At 37.4% G+C, this 19220-nt stretch overlaps 1 protein-coding gene across 12 annotated transcripts in view; it reads left to right on the forward strand.

Annotated features, from left to right (window-relative positions):
• The window catches only part of ERC1 (ELKS/RAB6-interacting/CAST family member 1), a 305364-nt gene that overhangs the window by 110581 nt on the left and 175563 nt on the right, over nucleotides 1-19220 (forward strand). For all 12 annotated transcript variants that reach the window (XM_069807691.1, XM_069807694.1, XM_069807693.1 and 9 more), the window contains 3 exons: nucleotides 3836-3973; nucleotides 5261-5401; nucleotides 6516-6656. In XM_069807691.1, the coding sequence (XP_069663792.1) occupies nucleotides 3836-3973; nucleotides 5261-5401; nucleotides 6516-6656 (420 nt within the window). The remainder of the gene's footprint in view (nucleotides 1-3835; nucleotides 3974-5260; nucleotides 5402-6515; nucleotides 6657-19220) is intronic.

Raw genomic sequence — 19220 nt, forward strand, 5'->3', positions numbered from 1 at the left:
TTGATTAAAAATAAATATGTTGAAGGAGGAAAAAAGCATTGTTTTCCAATAACAGGGTGGAGAGCAAAAAAGAGATTGAAGGACTAGTTCACAAACTCCCTTAATTTATTCTAATTAGGAAGTCACTGGTACAATAGAAATTGTTTTCCAAGTGTTCAATTTCCACATACCTTAGGGATGATGATGGTTCTACAGAAGGATTTCTTGGTTGAAGCATGATACTAAGGATTTGCTAATAACCTCTTATCTAGAGGAATTTGGGAATCTAGTGGCCTAGATGGGTATTAAACTAGATGCATCTCATTTAAATCTTTGGGCTGTTTTTAATTTGCATTTTCTTGGGTTTTTCAGTGAGATTGGAATTTGCAAAAAGTAGAATGCTTCTTTGCCTTTGGAACAGAATGCCAGAGGAAAATTCTCTTGCCTCTGCTCTTGTGCTTCAGGGCTGGAAGGCAAAATAATTAGTTCTACACAACTAGGACTAAATCACCTAGGTGGATACATGATGGTGCCTGACAACGGGTACTGTTGGAAAAAAAGATTTCAGTAAATCATTATTGATGAGGAAACTGGTATGCAGAGCAGATGGTTCCAGTGTATGTACGTGTACCTTTGCAGTAAGCTTAGTGTTGCTAAGTTATCCACAGATTGCTATCTTTACCCTACAAATTAAGTATAAATGGCAAAAATAAAGATTATTAATAATCTAATAATAGTATATATTTTTTATTTTTCCTTTTTAGAAAGATGGTACAGTAATACATACATATTCCTTAGGTTTGTAGAACATTTCAGAGGAGATTTGTCATCTTCTGAATATTTCAAGACTAAACAGTGCTGGTTCAATCCTTGTCCCTTTATGCTTTCCAGAGGGCTTGGAGATTCCATTATGGTTTATTTCATCTTTTGTTGAGGAGAAAAGAAAGACCCTATTTTGGTTATCTGTTTTATTTTGATCAGTTATTTGAGAATTTGTTCAGAATTACTTTTTGTTGTTGTTGTTTGGGTAGGAAAAAGGGATGGTAAAATAAATATCACATATTATGTATTCTTTTTTTAAAGGATTTCAAACTACTTGCAAGGACATAAGAGCAAAATTCTTCATTAATTAACTATATGGGCAAAGTGAAGGCTATTCTTTGCTTTCTTCTTCAGATTATATCATTTTGGAGAACCTATAGTTTAGTTATTATTTGTTACAGTAGTGCAGGCTTGGGAGAAAAATGGAATAAAGGCAATTTTTTTATTGTTGATTGTGATTTCATAAGGAAATTTTGCATCTATTATTATACAAATGTTTCAGTTTTACCACATTGTGCCAGTTCCAGTTTTCTGTAGGTTAAGGGTCACGTCCTTTGGGGACTGTCGGTTATCTGACCCTGCAAAAGGCACAGTTGTACGTAGAGTGGGTTTTTTAGGTAGTGCCTAGATACTAGTATGACTTAGAACATTTCAGTGTACATGCTGTTCCCTGGATGATAACAAAAAACACTTTTCAGTCTGGAGTAATGAATGGTATGCATGTAGACTGGAAAGTATTCATGTAGACTGAAAGAATAGACAGGTTCACACTTTCTACACATTACATTATTATTTTTTTTTATACTGGAGAGTGCAGTTGCAATGGGAAGATGCAGCAGTCATATAGTATAGTACTGTTGTACAGCTGTCGTCTTACTCTGGTCACAGTAAACAGTGTTATTGAAACATGAAAATGCATGCTGTGCTTGTGTAAATGCTTGTCCTGCCTTGGCAAGCATCCTGATATATGCTGAAGCTGAATTATTTAACTGTCTCTTGTGTGTGGTTTGCTCACAGCAGAAAGTCACTGCACTATCCCCTCTTCAGCCAGTTGGAGCCTTTGCGAGAATGTTTTGCCTCCAGAAGTAAACACGAGTCTAAGAATAGCTCAGCCTTCTTTGTAGTATATTTTCATGGTTGGCTGTCTAAACAGCCAGCCTGTCTAGACAGCTGACGACACTGAAAGCTCGTAAGGTCAAAAGCAGCCACGTAGGCTACTCCTTGGGGATGTTACCTCCTTGGTAGCTGTACATGTGGGTGCTAGGAGAACTTTTCAGTCTGAACTAGTAGGGTTCTTTCGGAAGCTCCATGGGCTACAAGCGTATGCTAATAAGTAATAATTAAATGCATTAAATAATAGATACGAGTGTATGAAGAAGGATTTTTAAGTTCTTACAGTTATTTGTGACTCATGTGATATATCACCAATTATGGCTTTTTGGTGCTCTTTAAAATCTGTTTTGTGGTGTCATTTGTGTTGTGCCCAAATTTAGATTTTACGTATAACTTGGAGGCCTAATACTTTTTTCTAACAGAAATTAATGACAAAGATAAATCAAAACTGATTTCAGTCTATTCTTTAAACAACAGTACAAACACTTACATAGTTCTTCTGCTGTCAGTAATACATAGATTGTGTACCAAGCTGGATCGTAAGTTTACATGTGCTTGCATAAGAGAAACAAAGAAAACTGGTGTGAAAAATCTTGCACCAGAAGACTCCTTCTGTGACCATGGGTTACAGAGGAACATTAGCAAGGGTTTCATTGAAGTAGGTTGTTCTTCCTCCTAGCTTCCACTTGTAACACATCTACCATTATTTGTAACTAGATGTTCAGCCCTCCTGCAAAATCTTTTACATTTATCATTACGGATCTAGACCATTTTCTAAACCTACGTTCCAGATGTAATTTTAATAGAGATAGCAAAGTAGTAGTGGATGTGCCGAAATAGCCGTTTACTGTGTAATCACAGCAGCTCAGGTTTTGCAGTGTTGAAGTGTAAAACCTGGGGATAGTTGCTGTATTTCCACTAACCAAGGAGGTGCTAACTGCTGTTGGACAGGTGAAGCAAAAAGGCTGGCTAATGCTTTCATTTAGTTTACTAAATAACTGGACTAGATAGCCTTTGGGGTTGTCTGGTTACATTATTTCTTACAAATGTCCTTGGAAGAATATCTTGTTACAAGTGTTTTGGAGATAGGCACCTTACATGCCACATGTCATTCACCAGTTTATGATATACGTTTGCTGATGCAAGAAGAATTTGTCAGCAACAAAACCAAAAAGGAAGCAACTCAGAAATCTGTACCCAGTTTAATCCTTTGCTGATAAATTTGTGTTCAATGGGTAACCATAATGTTAACGTGTCTGTTTCTTGTGATGTGTATGTATGTATAAAATGGGTTTAGCATTAGGTCTTCTCAGTCTGTCGAAAGATATATTTGGAACTCATGAATTGATCAAATTCTACACCTGCAGAAAATAAGACTGATGTAGTTTCTATCCAGGGAATGGCGCTTTGTGTTAGTCCATCATATAGCAAACTACCATGAGATGAAAAAGCAACGTGCCAGTACAGTAAAGAATATGACAGTACCAAAGGAAATACTTAAAATAATACTCTTCACAATTTCTCTAGTTATCAAGTGCCTTTTTTGGCTTACATGTGCTGTAGTGTTTTTCTCAACTTTTTTTCCTTTCGTACCGTTAATACATGGATCATCCTTCAGTCACACAGTACCCAGTGTCCTCGGAAATTAGGAATAATACCCTTTCTTTATGGTGTTCTTGTAAATATTATTTAGACTTTCTTGCTTTGAATGCTTTCCTGATTATCGGAAAGGTTACCGATTCCTTGTTCATATTGGATGGTTTTGGTTGCACGGCTTGATGTTTTGATGCAGGATTATAGGAACTAGGCCCTTGCCTACTTCCTTTGCTTTAAGAATATTTTCAAGCGCTTAACAGGCTCCTAAGATGTTTTTGGATGGTGTTGCTTGCTGTTGTCTTAAAGTCTCCTCCTCCTGTTTAAGATTGAAAATCTTCAAGAACAGCTAAGAGACAAGGAGAAGCAAATGAGCAGCTTAAAGGATCGCGTGAAATCCTTGCAGGCCGACACCACAAACACCGACACTGCCTTGACCACGCTGGAAGAAGCGCTTGCAGAAAAAGTGAGTGGGGAAGCCTAAGCCCCTTCCTTCGACAGGCCCTTCTGCCCACACCCCCTCTACAGCCGGCTTTGCTCCCGGGGCCCCGTGTGCCCGCCGCTCCCTCGCCGCGCCCCGGCGGCCCCCGAGGGCCGCGCTCGCCGCGGCGCGCCCCTCGCTAGAGGGCGCTGCAGGACGCGCGGAGCGGGGCCGGGCGGGGCCGGGCGGGGCCGCGCTCCCCGGCAGCCGGCGGCGGGTCGGCTGCGGTGCCGCGGGCGAGGCGGGGGCCGAGCCGCCGGCCGCTCCCCGGTCGTTGGGCGCTTGCCGTCGCTTTGTGGGGAGGACGCTGCCGTTCTCGCCTCGCCCTCGCGTTGCGGGCCGCGTCTTTGGTGCGGTTGTGGGCTGCCTCCCCTTACAGCTCTGGGTTCTGCTGCTTCTTGACCTTCTTTTTCTTTTTCTTTCCTTTCCTTTTTTTTTTTTAACTCTGGCTCATATTTTATCTTCTTTGCGCAGATATTTTAATAACAAATCTGCTTTCAAAGTTTTGCTGCGTGAAATGGAGTTTTAGTTCCCAATACTGAATCAAAACAACTAGTTATCCTGATAACTAACTTTTTTTTTTATGCTTGCCCAATTCTTGGGAGATAGATGACTGAGGGAACAGCCTTGTCTATTCCGTTTTGGTGGGGCAACTTTTTGGAATTCTTTTCTTCTTGATTCCCATGGAACCGGGGTTACAGTTCCTTTAGTCTGTCAGATTCTATAAAGGTAAAGCTGTGGTAAAGCTTTGCCTGAGGCTGGGGAATTCACTTGCATACCTTCAACTTCTAAGATAACCAAAGCTCCATTGATACCTGGTGTACCAAAAAGTTGTTTTGTTGCCTTTTCTTACTGTATATCAATCCTGGTGTCACGTATGCACTACAGCCCTTCCTCTCTGAAGGACCACAGACTTAACTCTACATTTTGGAAAAATAAGGTTTAAATAAGTAAGGAAGCAATACGTAATGTATCTTGGTCTAGGTTAATTTTTGAATATCAGAACCAGGTAAATTGCATTGCGTTGTAACAGTACTGTGAATTTTCAGAGATACGGAATGCCTGGTATTTCTTAGCAATGAATCCATAGATTTCCCAAGTTTCCTCCTTCTTGAGGGTCCATTTTACAGCCATAAAGCAAAGAAAATGGCAATACCCTACACTTCTCCTCCTCCTCCTCATCTAAAGTGTGTAAGAAGCATTGTGATAAGAAGTCTCAGAAGTTGAACCGACTAAGAGGGATTTTCTTCACAGAGTGCTTTCTTTTGTCAGGAAAGGACCATTGAGCGCCTAAAGGAGCAACGTGACAGAGATGAACGAGAAAAACAGGAAGAGATCGACAACTACAAAAAAGACATTAAGGACCTGAAAGAGAAAGTCAGCATTTTACAAGGAGATCTCACAGAGAAAGAGGTTGACCAGCAGAATGAATCAGTTGTGTTAGAATTGTTTGTTGCATATGTATGTGTTATATTTGAGGTGAAGAAAATTGTTCCTTTATAGTAATGGTCCTTAAAAAAGTTTATCTAGTAAAGTATATTGTCTGAGAATTTTTCAAAGCATAAATATTTCAGAACCACCTTTTCATGGATAGCACTCAAGTCCCCTTATTTGCAGCAGTTAATTGTATTAGTAGTGAATGTAGTAGTGATGGTCAATGATAGCATTTACTGGAGCTATGCTTATAAACAGCTGAAGGCACAGAACAAGCTTGTTCCTGTCTAAATACAGGGAGGAAAGGACAGAGGTTGATCAAAGCTGTGGGTGCCAAAAGCATGCACATAATGTTTATTCCTTTATGCAAACAATACAGCTAGTTCCTTTGACTCTGAAGAGTCCCTTTTGATAATTGAGTTGGTTGTTGGTAATGAGCCCATTGGTTAGACAAATTAACCTAATTATATTAGAGAAAGATAAACGTTCTCTGTTCCTGTCTTGGAATTGTAACATTCAAGTCTACTTAGAATATTTTTTCAAAACTATCAAAGTAAAACAATACAAAAATATGCACCAGGAAGGGCTAAGATTTTGTCTACATGGAAGTCACCATTTGACAGGAAAAAACCCCACAAAATTTATTCAGAAAACAAGAAGTTGAGATGTCTTCTGGAGATAGGTAGCATGAATCAGTTTCATCCCATAGCAGCTGTGTATAGAAAAGCTTTGAATGCTCTCAGTTTTAGATACAGTGGCCCAATCTACTAACCACATATGATTTTTAAATACAATTTTATTTAAAACCAATTTTGCTTAAATGTGACTGTCACTGCAGCACAAGTTCCAGTTTACAGAATCTCCCATCTTTAAAAATGATTTAAAAATTAATTTGTTTTATTTTGATCCTGAAAACCTGAATTAAATCAAGCTGTCTTAAGTCAGTGACATGAACATCCTGACAAAATACCTTGTTCTAAGTTGGATCCTGAAGATAGTGTGAAGGGATAGGAAGAAAATAAGACAAAAAAGAAACTAGCTATTGCACATAAGGAGTATTTACTTGATAGTTATTTTACATCTTTTATTTTAGTCATCCTTACTGGATCTGAAGGAACATGCTTCATCCTTAGCTTCATCAGGACTGAAGAAAGATTCAAGACTCAAGACACTGGAAATTGCACTGGAACAGAAAAAGGAAGAATGTTTGAAGATGGAAACTCAATTAAAGAAGGTAATTTTACTTCATATCTATATATGTGGTGTAAACATTCATAGGCTAGACAAATTGGCCATGTCTTCACAGAAAACTTTGGGTTCTGTGAATTGCTTTTCAGCAAGAACTGTGAAGTTGTGTCCATGCAAACTATATTATAAGCTAAGCCCATCAGAAAGTAACGTTCAGACACTGGTGATCATTTTGGACTTCATTTACTTGCAGTAACAGTGCTGTTGGCCTTTTTTTTTTTAACAGGTACTGGGCATTAGAGACTTAGTCTGCTTCAGAACAGTTCATAGCAGTAATTGTGCCATTAAACTGGTGTAACAGCTAAAAAATTAATGGCTAAACATTTCACGTATCAATTACCAATGCTTGTAGGTGTTAATGTGATAAATTCAGATGCATGATTGGCCCAGCCCATAGGAATGCATAAAAACAAATGAAAAGAATGTATCACCAGTGAAGTGTGTGATCTTTTGTTTTAATCTTATTGCCAGTCACAGCTGATACATTGGTAGGAGTTTGCTGTTCAGAAGAATAATACTCTATTACAAGCAAGCTAATTTATTTGAACAGAATCTTTTGGTTATGTTTGCATTGCAAGCTTTCTTTATTTTAGCTGTGAGCAGCATAAATACTGCACTGTTTAGAGGATCATTGATTTGATTTTAACTTTTTGATTTTAAAAGAGCAGGTGATGAAGAAGCACAAAACGTACTAGCAGAAATAGTGATAACACTTCTATTTATAAAATTAGAACAAGACAAAAGGCAACATGATTTTAAAAAAAAAAATTAAGTCTTGGGTTGTGGAGTTCTAGCTGTTTCTTTACATCTAACCAGGAAAAGAAGGAATGCCTCTGCTATAGTTTGGAACTCTGTCCTAGTTCCTAGAATGTGAGATCAAATTTTGAGTCATCAGTTAAGATCTTTTAGGATTTATGTTGCATGGGTGCAAGGTGGGTGTTAATGCACCTGAGAACTCTCTGTAAGTGAAACTCCATATACACATATCTAGACCCATGTTTGCCCTTCTTTTTAATTTTATTACACAAAATAAACAGTTCTGTTATTCAGCATCAACAAAGCAAAATAGCAAGAAAAGATAATGTGCACATTTAATTGGTCTCACAGGCTGTTTTCAGTGTACCGTACAGTGGGTGAATATTTCAGAAGTCCTGAAGGACTCTTTCATTTGAATTCTCTGTCATGAATTGCAGTTTTACCCTTTATCAGTGTGTTACACATAATGAGGAATATATTGTAGCTAAGATTTGCCAGAGGTTGTTATAGAAATTGGATGATAGTATTAGTTTGTGGGTAGACAGCTGCAGTGGAGAACATTGTTACAAGTACTTTAAGAAAAAAAAAAGTACTAACTGGGAGAGCACATAAAAATAGTTAGGTTATGAAAAACCAGTTGTGGAAATTCAATGAATTAGGGAATGCATCTGTTTATTTAGCATTTGTAAATGTAGTGCTTTTCACTGCTTCCCTCGAGATCATTTTCCTTACTATAAGCAGTGAGTATATCAGTAGTGTAAGTGGGTGTGGATGTCGACCAAAATCTGGTGAAACACTGCTGGCTAAAAGACAAACATGCCGTTAATTTGCATTGCAATGACAGTGCTTCACTGCAATTGTTTTAGGCCTACCTCTGCTCCTTCCATTTTAGAGAGGATTGTGCTTAATAGCTGGTATCCAGGAACATCACTTAAGGACACTGAGCCAGTTCATAAAAACATATATTTTTATAATCTAATCTCTTTTTTTCAGGAAATAATTACAACAGTGGATTATCCACCTGTGGTCCTTTTCCTGAGGGTTAAAATGGGAAAATAGCTCAAATGTAAAGAGCACTATTAATTGTACAGGACAGCTATGGGACAAATAACTGTATTTTCAATTTGGTTCTGAGAAAAATAATGAATATAAATTTATTGTATTGTACACACAAATAGATTCACATCTTCCCATCCAAAGAAGCTACCTAAATCATTCAGTCAGTATGGTTTCAGTTCTACAAGCAAAGAAAATCAATAGCCTATCATTACCTACGAGCAGTATAAAGCCCTTCCATAATACGCTGGATATCTGCTCCTCTGCTTCAGGCGTTACTGCTTACTAAGGGCATTTGGACAATTGTTTCCTGTGCAGACACCCTAAAGGAATCTCTCAAGTTCTACTGAGACAAAATCATCAATACCTTGTTCCTTTTTTAAATACTGTGTCAGTTGGGCTACTGCATTCTTATTCAAGGAAAAATTCAAATTCAATGGAAAGATTTTTTTGGTGATAAGAAGTCAGTCCACAATGGCTTTTTATAAAGGAATTGGAGCTCTAGGACCCAGGTATGCTTTCATGTAATTAACCATGCATTTGCTTTCCTCAAGCTGTACGAAAGAGCCCACTTCTACCACTGATTGTCCTTGCTTTCTAGAACCAAGTTATGGTTACTCATAGTCACTCAAGAAAATATAGCTAGCAACTGCTTGAATATGTTTTATATTTAAGAGTAAGTTTAGATATTTCTTTAATAATCTTTTTTCCAGCTGTTTTTAATTTTGCCAATTTTTTTTGTCGCTTGCAGAAAAGTAGAAAAATGTATTTTTAAAAGGCTTTCTCTCTTTAAATGCATTGCAGATATTTATTCAGGCAGTTTGACATTCTCAAGGTGGATTAGTTCCTTGTCATCCTTAAAACAATTATGATAGATAATCCAGCTCCAATTTAAAGCTTCTAAAAACTATTTTACACGTCTGCATTGTTAACCATTGCAAATAGCTGTCACAATTAACCTTAAAACTAATGGCTACATAAGAGCATTCTGTTTAGAACCAAATTAGAGGTTTATTATGTTGAGTTTTATTACATTATGTCAGTGCTGTTTTGCATAAGACACATGCAGGAAGGACTCTCTTGTGTAGCTCTTAACAGCAAATGGCAAAAAGCTTTTTCTTTTAGGTTGTTTCCCTTACAGTTTGAACAGAGATGTGTCTAACATCAATCTTGTTTCCCTTGCCTCTTATTTCCACTGGACAGTTTGAGTACTTTCCGTTAAATCTATTAGCCTTAGAAGTTAAGAAGCTGACAGAAGAGACTGAATTGGAGTACTGTTAAGCCATTAGATAAAAAAGATTTGGGCAGTCCTTGGAAAAAACTCTTGCTAATCTCTAAACAGTGGGCCTTTGAGAAATCATGAACAGTGCAAACTTCCACTTTTTCTGTAAAAGGTATTTAACTTTACACTAAACTGAAATATTATTAACCAAGTGGAGTGCAGGGGTGCTGAAAAGTTGCTGGTATTATTTTTCTTTCCATGTAAGCAATCTCCAGTGTCTGGCTCAAGGTGTCCACTTCTCATTGTTACTATACCTCTTCGTACTAATGACTGTTTTACATTGATCCCTGTCTTAGCAAATAAAACTGCAGTGTTTTTCAGATTCAGGATTGTTTTTTTTTAATAATGACACTATGGTTATGCAAATCTCTGAGCTTAATGTTCTAATCATTCTACTGTCATTGCTTCTGTGCTCAGTTGTCAGCCTACTGCCAGCAGGAGATACTATGGGAGATTCTGAATGCTTAAAGCAACCCATAAATCCCTGTTCAGTTTACATGGCACGGTGTCCTGCCTTAAACAGTCTGCTTTTTGCTGAGATGGAATCCTTAGAGGGAAATCGCACGCAGGGGGTTCTCTCCCTGTTTTGCTGTGAAGTGGTTTTATGCTGTGTGGCTTTTATTTGTTTATTTGTTTGGTTTTTTTCCCTTAGGAAACACTTTTTTTGAACTTCTGTTTTAATGTAATAGTTTTATAGTGAAAAAGTTTTCTTCTAGTTGTTTTTCTTCAGGATACTCTTTTCCTAGCTTTTTCTGTCTTGTCTTCCCCAGCCAATATGCTTTGTTTCATTTTGTTTTTCTAATCTGGGAGAAACCAACTAGTATTAGAATTTGTTCCAGCAAAGATGAGTGGATTTTTGTCTGTCTGCATTTCCAGTGCATAGTTTTTCTCCCTATAGATATTTTCCTTATTTGAAAGGGATCAAGGTTAGAGAAAAGAAAGAGTCCAAAACCATATGTTAACAAACTGCCCCTTGGTGCAGTTCTAGGAACTTTTCATCAGTGAATGTTAGCAGTGATTCCCTGCCAGGAAAATACCTTGAGATTCAACAGGCTCACTCAGAGGATTTTTTTTTTTTTTTCCTGCTGTGGTATTCTTCCTTCAAGTTCAGGAGGATAGTATCTTTCAAAAGACAGGAAAAAATGACTGAATGAAGTGTTGACCCAAATTCTATGTTTCCCAAGATTTAGCTCGGCTAGTCTAATATAGGGTCTGATGCTTTTTATTTTTGTGAACATGGATTTCCTGCCACAACTGAAAATATTACTGATAATATTGGTAGATGAGAGAGAAATAGTCTTTTTTGTTCTCTGCTGATGATTTGGTTTTGCAAAGAAGGACTGATAAATGATGTATTCAGCATAGAAACTCAGAAAGAAAGAGGCTACCAGGAAAATCAGGATGTCTTGTAAAAACCCAGCAATTGTGTTCATTGTTCAGATAGTGTCAGTTACTGAATTAGTTTTCTAAACCATTTAGCTGTCTTGCAACTGATATAAGTGAAGCACTAGAAATTAAAGTCCTGCTCAACCTGTAAAACTGTCATCTGTAAACCCAAACACAGGACTACATTAAACTGAGAAATCAAGATAAAGTTTGGAACTTGCACGAGGGTAACTCTCCATGTTTCTCATGTTTCAAATGCTGGTAGTAATGCATGCTAAAACCACAAATTAAGATTCTGTTGAGTTAGTAAATTAATGTCACAGCTATTATTTTAAATTCTTTTCTTGTTGCATCTTTTCTTTTTCTCTCTCACACTGTTCCTATCCCCGATTTTTCCCATCTTTTCCTATCTTCTTTCTCCCTTTAGCACCCTGAAGTTTTATTGAGTCAGCCATCCAAGCCAGTAAGTGTCCTGGCAAACTGAGAGGCTATTGCCAACCCCATTTAATTTTCTGTGTTGCATGTGTATTCACCTGTGCTTTTATATCTGGGCCAACACACAGTATGTTGGTGAATTGCTTTAGTAGTGCTTATGGATAGTATGGATACAAACAAAATGCTATAGTATGTCTAACCAGTCATGCTCAAAAAAGCCTTCTAAGATGCTTTTACTGTTTGGCTGTGTTGGTCTAACTTTGTTTTTGTTTGGACAGCTTAATATTGTGCCAATGTTTTTGTTTCCCTTTGTTGCTTGCTTGAAGTGTCCTGTGGCTTTTCTTTCATCTCCATCGTCCGTGCATTTTCAGAGCTAGAATGTAGAGTTTCTATGCAAATCAAGCTTCCTGAGTGAAAGTATTCTGTAACACCATGTACAGCAGCGCATTAGAAATAATAATTAAGTTATGGCAAGTAAAAGATTGCTTAAAAACTTGTGTAACCATTAAGCTCACTGGTACTGTCAGTTTAATTTTAGATCCTATTACCAGTCTTCTGTTTGATGACAAAGAGCACTCCTTTCAAGGAGCGTTTGTATAATAATATCTTGACACCGTAAATTATGTAATCCAAGGTGGTTTTCATCAGAGATTTCTCTTGTGACTGTGTGCATAAAAAAATCGTGTTACAAAACTTTCAGGAGGCTGATATCTATGTTACTCTTGTCAATGTTCAGGGTAAATATAGCTGTCTAGCCTGACAATCATTGTCTGATGGTCAGAGAATTGCTGGTGCTTTTAATAGTTAAGTTTTTGTCCCATCGCATATTAGAAATTATTTTAATAGAGCAGATAATACAATGCATTTATGGGACTAGATTTGGGAAAAGAGTTGTGGGGTGCAATAGGGAAAAGCGTTCTGTTAGGACTATCAGAAATAACAACAAATAGTCAACTAGGGCATAAAAACTCCTACACTGCATTTTGAGTTATTTATTATATGTAAAAACAGTCATTAATAAATATTCTAAGGTATTTGGTGCATAAAGATCAGGAAAAAATAACATAATTTTCTTAAAGAATATAAGATCAGTGGATATGGCATTTGAAGGATTTCATTATTTAGTATTTCATGACAGAGAATATTTTTTTCCCCAAAGGTTTTGTGTGTTCAGGTATGAATAGCAGACTCAAGACTTTTCTGGTGCATTGATACCTTCTCCCACTTTAAAATAATTTGCTAGCCTCCTAACCTGTAGATTGGACTGGTACAGTCCATAACTAAACTTGTTTAATGCATCCTATTAAATAGATTCTTTTATCAATTGTTTATGGTTTTCCAAAACCTTTTAAATCTCTTAGCTGAAGTTTCTTACATTGTTTGATTCAGTCTGAGATTTTGTCTAGTTTTGTGTCTTTTTGAAAGAAACTCTCGGCCTCTGTTTTCAGGGAAAAATAGAAATATGTTGGTTTTAATCTTTTTTTTAACACTAGTAGTTTTTTATTAAAAGATTTGGTCCTTGTACCAGATATTTTTGATGCCCCTGTTTAAATCCATCTAAATTGGTTAAAGGTTAAATGCATTGTCTATTCGTACATGCTCAGTAGAAAGATAGATTTAGCAATGAAACTTCCCAAAGGTTCCACCTGAAGTGGTTATACGCCAGCCTGAAGAGGGAGGAGGACCTTCCCATTGTCTCTCTGTGTTGCCGCAGCCTCTTCTAGGTCTGGTCATTCGAGCAGGCAGCAGCAATACTAAGTAGACTATTCACCAAATACCGTGCTGGTTCCAAGCAGCTGCTTAATACAAATACAACAGAAGCAAGAATCAGCATCTCGGTGTGCAGAATGGGTCAGGACAAATAATCTGTTGGGTATGGAAGCCAGTACTGAAAGTTAACCACTGGGAGGAGAAAAACAGGTTGGATTTTGCTGGGAGTATGAGTGGCTCGGATTACCAGGAAAATTGTACTGAACCTGGGACTCGGGGAAGACATGGTATGAGGAGGGGGTTGCATATGAGCAGAAGACATGGGACTACAGGTGCTGTTGGATAGAACTAACTGTGGAAGAAAAAAATCCCCCAAACCTGAAAAAAAAGTGACAGGAAAAGGATGAGGAGAACTGGTAGATTAGTGGAATCTGCCTGAATAAAAGGAGTGGCATTTGAATCTTTCTAAATAATGTTGATAGAAGGTTGGGGAGACAAGATATAGTTTCATGACAATGTCAGCATCATCTCATGCAGTGGAAGGTTGGAGGGGTTTTCTCCCTGATTTTCATATACCTAAAAAATTAAACTTACCTACTCTACCCCTCCCAGAAACCTTGTTAAGGTAACATTCATTTTGAAAAATTAAATATCCAAAAGCTAGGAAATGGCCAATGCAACATTGTGTGGCCTTTCTTGTTTTTTGTTGTGAGCTAGTTGTTATAACATTTTATAACTAGATTACTGTGTGCAGACTCTTGCAGTCTTCAATATTGCTTGACAAATGCTCCAAGAATGAGCCAGAGATGTATAAGGAAGATGATAATCATCTAGAGAAATCAGCTGATAAAATATTTTTTTTTAAATAGTAGGAAAGCATTGAGTGAATAAGGCAGGATATTTTTGCATCTCCATTTTTCACCTGCACAACAGGTATAATAATGCATCCTCATTTCCCATTGGTGGTGTTATGAAGTGGTTAGTTACCATTTGCCAAGAAATAGCCTACAGTCATGATTAGCATGATAGAAAGAAAACCGGGAAAATACTCTTTTTTCAGTGTCATTTTGTAATTTAGAGTAAATGAGGCATAGAGCCATACACTGAATATCAAAAAACAAGTACTGAGTATCTGATCATTACTTTAGTAAATCCTTTCTGTGCATTGAATGAAGCTCTGTTTCTGTAAAATGGTAGATTCTGGTCAGCTGAATAAAGCCTGGTTCAGAGGAGGGAAGGGTAGGGGGGGTTGAAGGATGCTCGCAAAGGCAGCCGTCACCTCGGCATTTCCCCCATCTTTGTACACTTTTTGTGTTGGTGTACATCCAAAGAGAGCAAATTGTTAATGTTTAATAACAACGATAGGAACTCGCATCTTTCTGAAGAGACCACTTTTTTTCAGTAATGGCTTCTCTCAAGGCATCTTACTCTTATTTAGGCTTTCAGCTGCCTTTATGAAATTATTCCAACCAAATATTTGCTTATTCAGTGACAAAAAATTACAGTCATGTTAACAGAGACTAACCATTTAAAAGATTTTGTCAATAGTAAGATAACAAACAACTCTTTGTGACAGACTCAATTTTTCTGGTACATAGTATATCAGAGAATTCACTGAGCCTTTTACTTCCAGTACAGCCTTTTTGAAAAGTTCTGTTACCGTACACGGTGTTTAGAGCATTGGAACTAAAAGAGGAACAAGTCTGGTTGTTTTTCAAATTTATAATTTTGTTGAAACTAATAAAGACACAATATAAGGCAGCACACATGTTTTATCATTTGAATCCCTGCTTTCACGATAGGGAAAAAAAGGAAAAAGGTTATATGTGTTTGTCTTTTGCAGTAAATAGGCATATATCTTTGTATTTGTGTGTGCATTTACTATTTTTAAGAGATGTGAGGCATACTTGGAGGTAGGAGGGTGGATTAAAATGGGATTTCATATTCTTGGGAACTTCTACTTTGTGGCCAAAAGTTCTTGGCAACATTTATATGTGAAATGTTAAACTGAATTTACTGTCTCAATTCATAGGTAAAAGTAGAAAGTGTTTGCTGTGAATTATTCGCTGTTTGATTTAGTTAATCTTTTAGGAATATTGATTTAGAATCTTAGTCATAATGTTTGGAATTTTTATTTACATTTTAGAACTTTTAAATTAGATCTGTGCTATTGTTTTCTTCCCTGCCTCTGGCATGCTTTAAGCTGCATAAGATTACCTTTTCTCTTAGTAAAGAGTTTTTTGGCATGAGAAATATCAGCTTAGAAAATTCTTTTTAATGCGTTTTGTCTTCCTCTCCTCTCCATCTGTAAATAGTGGTTATTTCTGTGAAACATTGGTCATCTTTATTTTAGTTGTAGAAGTTGCCTTTGTCATCTGATTTTCTGTGAAAGCAATAGAAGTTATAGTACATTTATCTGAGGAACAATCATTCTTTCTTTTATTCTCTAGGTACCTGAAGCACTCACCCCATCACTTACCACATTCCAGATGGGAAATGATGGCTAAGAGCAGAAAAGCAGAAAGCTGTTAAACCAACTCTTAGTTTATAGTCCCTCTTAAGAACTTTGAGAGCATATCCAGAGTATTAAGCTTAAACTGAGTAGTAAGCTTAAACTGCTCTTGGTCCTGAACCAGTTAGAATTTGAAATTGAATGCACACTAGCAAAGATTAATACTGATCAGATGATGTGTGCTAAAAAAACACGGCTTGAGAAGATGCTGCTTTCTAGCTAAAATGTGACTGTGTTTCTTATGCAGATCAATGCAGAACTAAACATGCAAGTTTGTGCTCTTGAAAGTAGCTTAAATGGACCTATTTGAGTCCACACTGGAACAGACATGGAGAGCTAATGACAGGGTCAGTAGTAACACTTAAGAGGTTTAAAATAGTCTGTAATCAGTTAAACTCAATGGTCTATGTACACATACCTTATTTCTCATTTGTCAGAGGAGAAATGCAATGTTCCCTTCACCCTAAGCAAGCTGCTTTTTTAATTTACTTAATTTTTATCATACTTTTATACATTTTCACATTTGTTTGTAACTATATTAAGAGGTTGCAGGTTTAGGAATACTGTCTCAGGCAGAGCTAAGAGTTGAACCTATCAAAATGTGCTTCTTATAGTCTCTTAATACAACAGAAACTGTCTTAGTGCATTTGTCACCTTATGTTTCGATTCTGTTTCGAAAATGAAATTACTGCCTTATTTTGGAAATTTTGTACACCTTTGGTGAGTGGAGGAAGTTGCATGGGTTTTTTTTTACTGTGAATATAGGAATTCATTATTTGTGTTTAACTTTCTTTTCAATTAAAAAAAAAAAAAAAAAAACAACAAACCACTGCTGAATTATTTTGCACAATGTTGCATTGGGAAGGTAGCCAATTTCATCTGTTCCAGATCTTGATGTGAGTTTGTGGGAAACCTCTAAATGCATTGGTTTTCTCTCCTATACAATAAATGAATCCGGTAGGATTTTAGATATGGTCATGCAGCACATATTTTGTACACAACCCACTAAATGGACCAAAGTCACTCAGTTAGTAATTCACAACTCAGGAAGTGGTCTCCAGTTTACACCATATCACATAACGTTCTCTTTGTGTTAGGTGAAAGTATCCATGCTTATGTGCGTTATATACAAATAACATGTGTTACATGTCTTAACTAATAATTTATGTCGTGTAAATAGCCCTTTCATTCTATAAGAACCAGACACACTGACTTGTTGGCTAATTTTCTAAAAAAGAAAATTGATTTCCTTTTCTCAGTAGTGTCTCTTGGGTTGTTGTGGAGATGCTTTTATTAGCACAGAGTAATATAAATCAGGACGATCCTGACAGTAGAATTGCATTAGGTCTTATAACTTACTTTGAATTAGAGAGTTTAGTAATCCAGGCTAGCAGCCTAACTTTGGTTTAGGTTTTTTTAAAGAAGTTTCTTGATTATCTGATTATGTATTTTGGATGACTTTAAAGAGCCTGGAGGAGTATTTGTTAAAACAAACAATTTTAGATGTTGGAAACATATCTAAATCCAATGCAGAAGAATTCAGGTTCTGTGTCTGGTGAAAACCAGACTTAACTCTATACATAGTGTCTCTTAGGAGAATATAGATGCCCCCCCAGGGATTTATAGATGTCCCCTGAAAACAGTATGTGGGAAGGAAGGATGGCGTTTTGTTTGAAGTTTAGGTATAGTTGAAAAGGAAATGAAATCAAGTATTTCAGATTTCCTGCAGGCTGGAAATCCCAATAAGGCATTTCAGGAACACCCACCACCACTCTCCTTCCAAAGCAAAGTATGTTCCCTGATGCTTGTAGCTGTTCATGGCACCGACATGCTTGTCAGTCTCATCACTGCAATGTCCTCCTGGAGTCTGCATCATCTTGGCAACATATTAATTAGACTTCTACTTGCTGTAGAGTGCCCTTTCCAAGGGTATGTAATTCGAAGTGCTTACGAGGCAGTAAGGAATCTGGAAGCATTGGCAGCCCTAACTCCAAAAGGCTTCTCAAAAGCTTCCAGGCTCACCAGGGATGCACTCAGAGCTGAGTCTCAGAAGCTCAGGAGCAGGATTTTCAGACTTACAGCTCAGTGACAGAGGAGTGGCGGGGTTTGACTTGAAAGTCACTCGGAAGTAGGGAGCATTTTAAGTCTTCCTAAATGCATTGCCTCAGGAAAGGGTTCTGTTCTTCCAGGGTCTATGGTTGTCAGGTACTCCTGCTGAGATCTGCCTGGGAGACCTGAGGATTGCCAGGCATTTTTTTCTAGGATAAAATACTGTGCAGGTTATCCAGCTTTCTGGAATCTCTGCTTTTAAAAAAACAAAACCAAAACAGTTTAGCATCAACCCTCAGGCAGGACCTGCAGGGCCAAGGCCCTGGAATATGATGTGTTCCAGTATTTGGGAAACCAAGATCCATCCCAAGGTCATAGTCCCAGTAAAGACAGGCATCAAGATGTTCTTCAGTCCTAGAATATTCTGCTCTGAGATTCTCCTGGGTTTCACTAGAATGTGGCCTTGGCTTTAACAGAGCTAATTAAAACCAAGAGACTTCAAGGCAAAAATGTTGGGGTCAATGAGCGGATATTTTCCTCCAGTCTTATTTTACTGAATAACTAAACAGATTTAGCCAAGTGTATTTTTGCTGTTTGGTTCTTTGGAAGCAGCAGCTTCTAACCCTGAGTTTCATGCTGCTGCAGTTCTGTCCAGTTGCCTTTAAAATCAACAGAGTCCTGTACTATTGGATTTAGACTTACTGAGCTTTGGAGCAGAATATTGGCAGCTTGTAAAACAACTTTCCACAGCTTGTACACATGGGGGGAAAAAGTCTGTAGTCTTATCTTCTGTCTTGGGTTTATTTCAGAGAAGAGAAAGGCCCTGAGTTTGCAGGCAGTCTTGGTCAGCAGAATAACTCCACCAAACCTGCTATTCACTGATGCAAATTTGAGCAATTCTGAAATAGCTTTAAGTGATATCAAATAGCAGTTCAAGATCCAAGAGCAGAGGGGCAGGGGGAGAATGAAAAGATAATACTTAGTCTGCTGGTTTAAATTCCAGCATAAATACTGCCTCTTCTTTGTCTCTAATACGCTTGGGAACTGTTGTATTAATTTTACAAAAAAAATAGTGATTTTTATAACAAACCAAGCCATTTTAAAAAAAAACAAACCCCAAATCAAGACCTTCTTTGTTAGAGTCATTTATCCTCAGTCCTCTGATGTTTTTGTCCCCATAGCCTGAAAAATCATATTTCCTAGATAACTAAGCAAAAATAATTTCAGTAGGTAGCCATACTCATGTTAGTCCTAGTCTGTACAGCTCAGATAACTAGCAAGGATTTCAGTACATCAGCACCATCTGTGCAAATCTGACACTTTGCATACTGACGTAGTTATTGAAGGCTATTAACCTGTGATTT

This window comes from Haliaeetus albicilla, chromosome 19 (assembly GCF_947461875.1).
Source record: "Haliaeetus albicilla chromosome 19, bHalAlb1.1, whole genome shotgun sequence".
Classification (NCBI taxonomy): Eukaryota; Metazoa; Chordata; class Aves; order Accipitriformes; family Accipitridae; genus Haliaeetus; species Haliaeetus albicilla.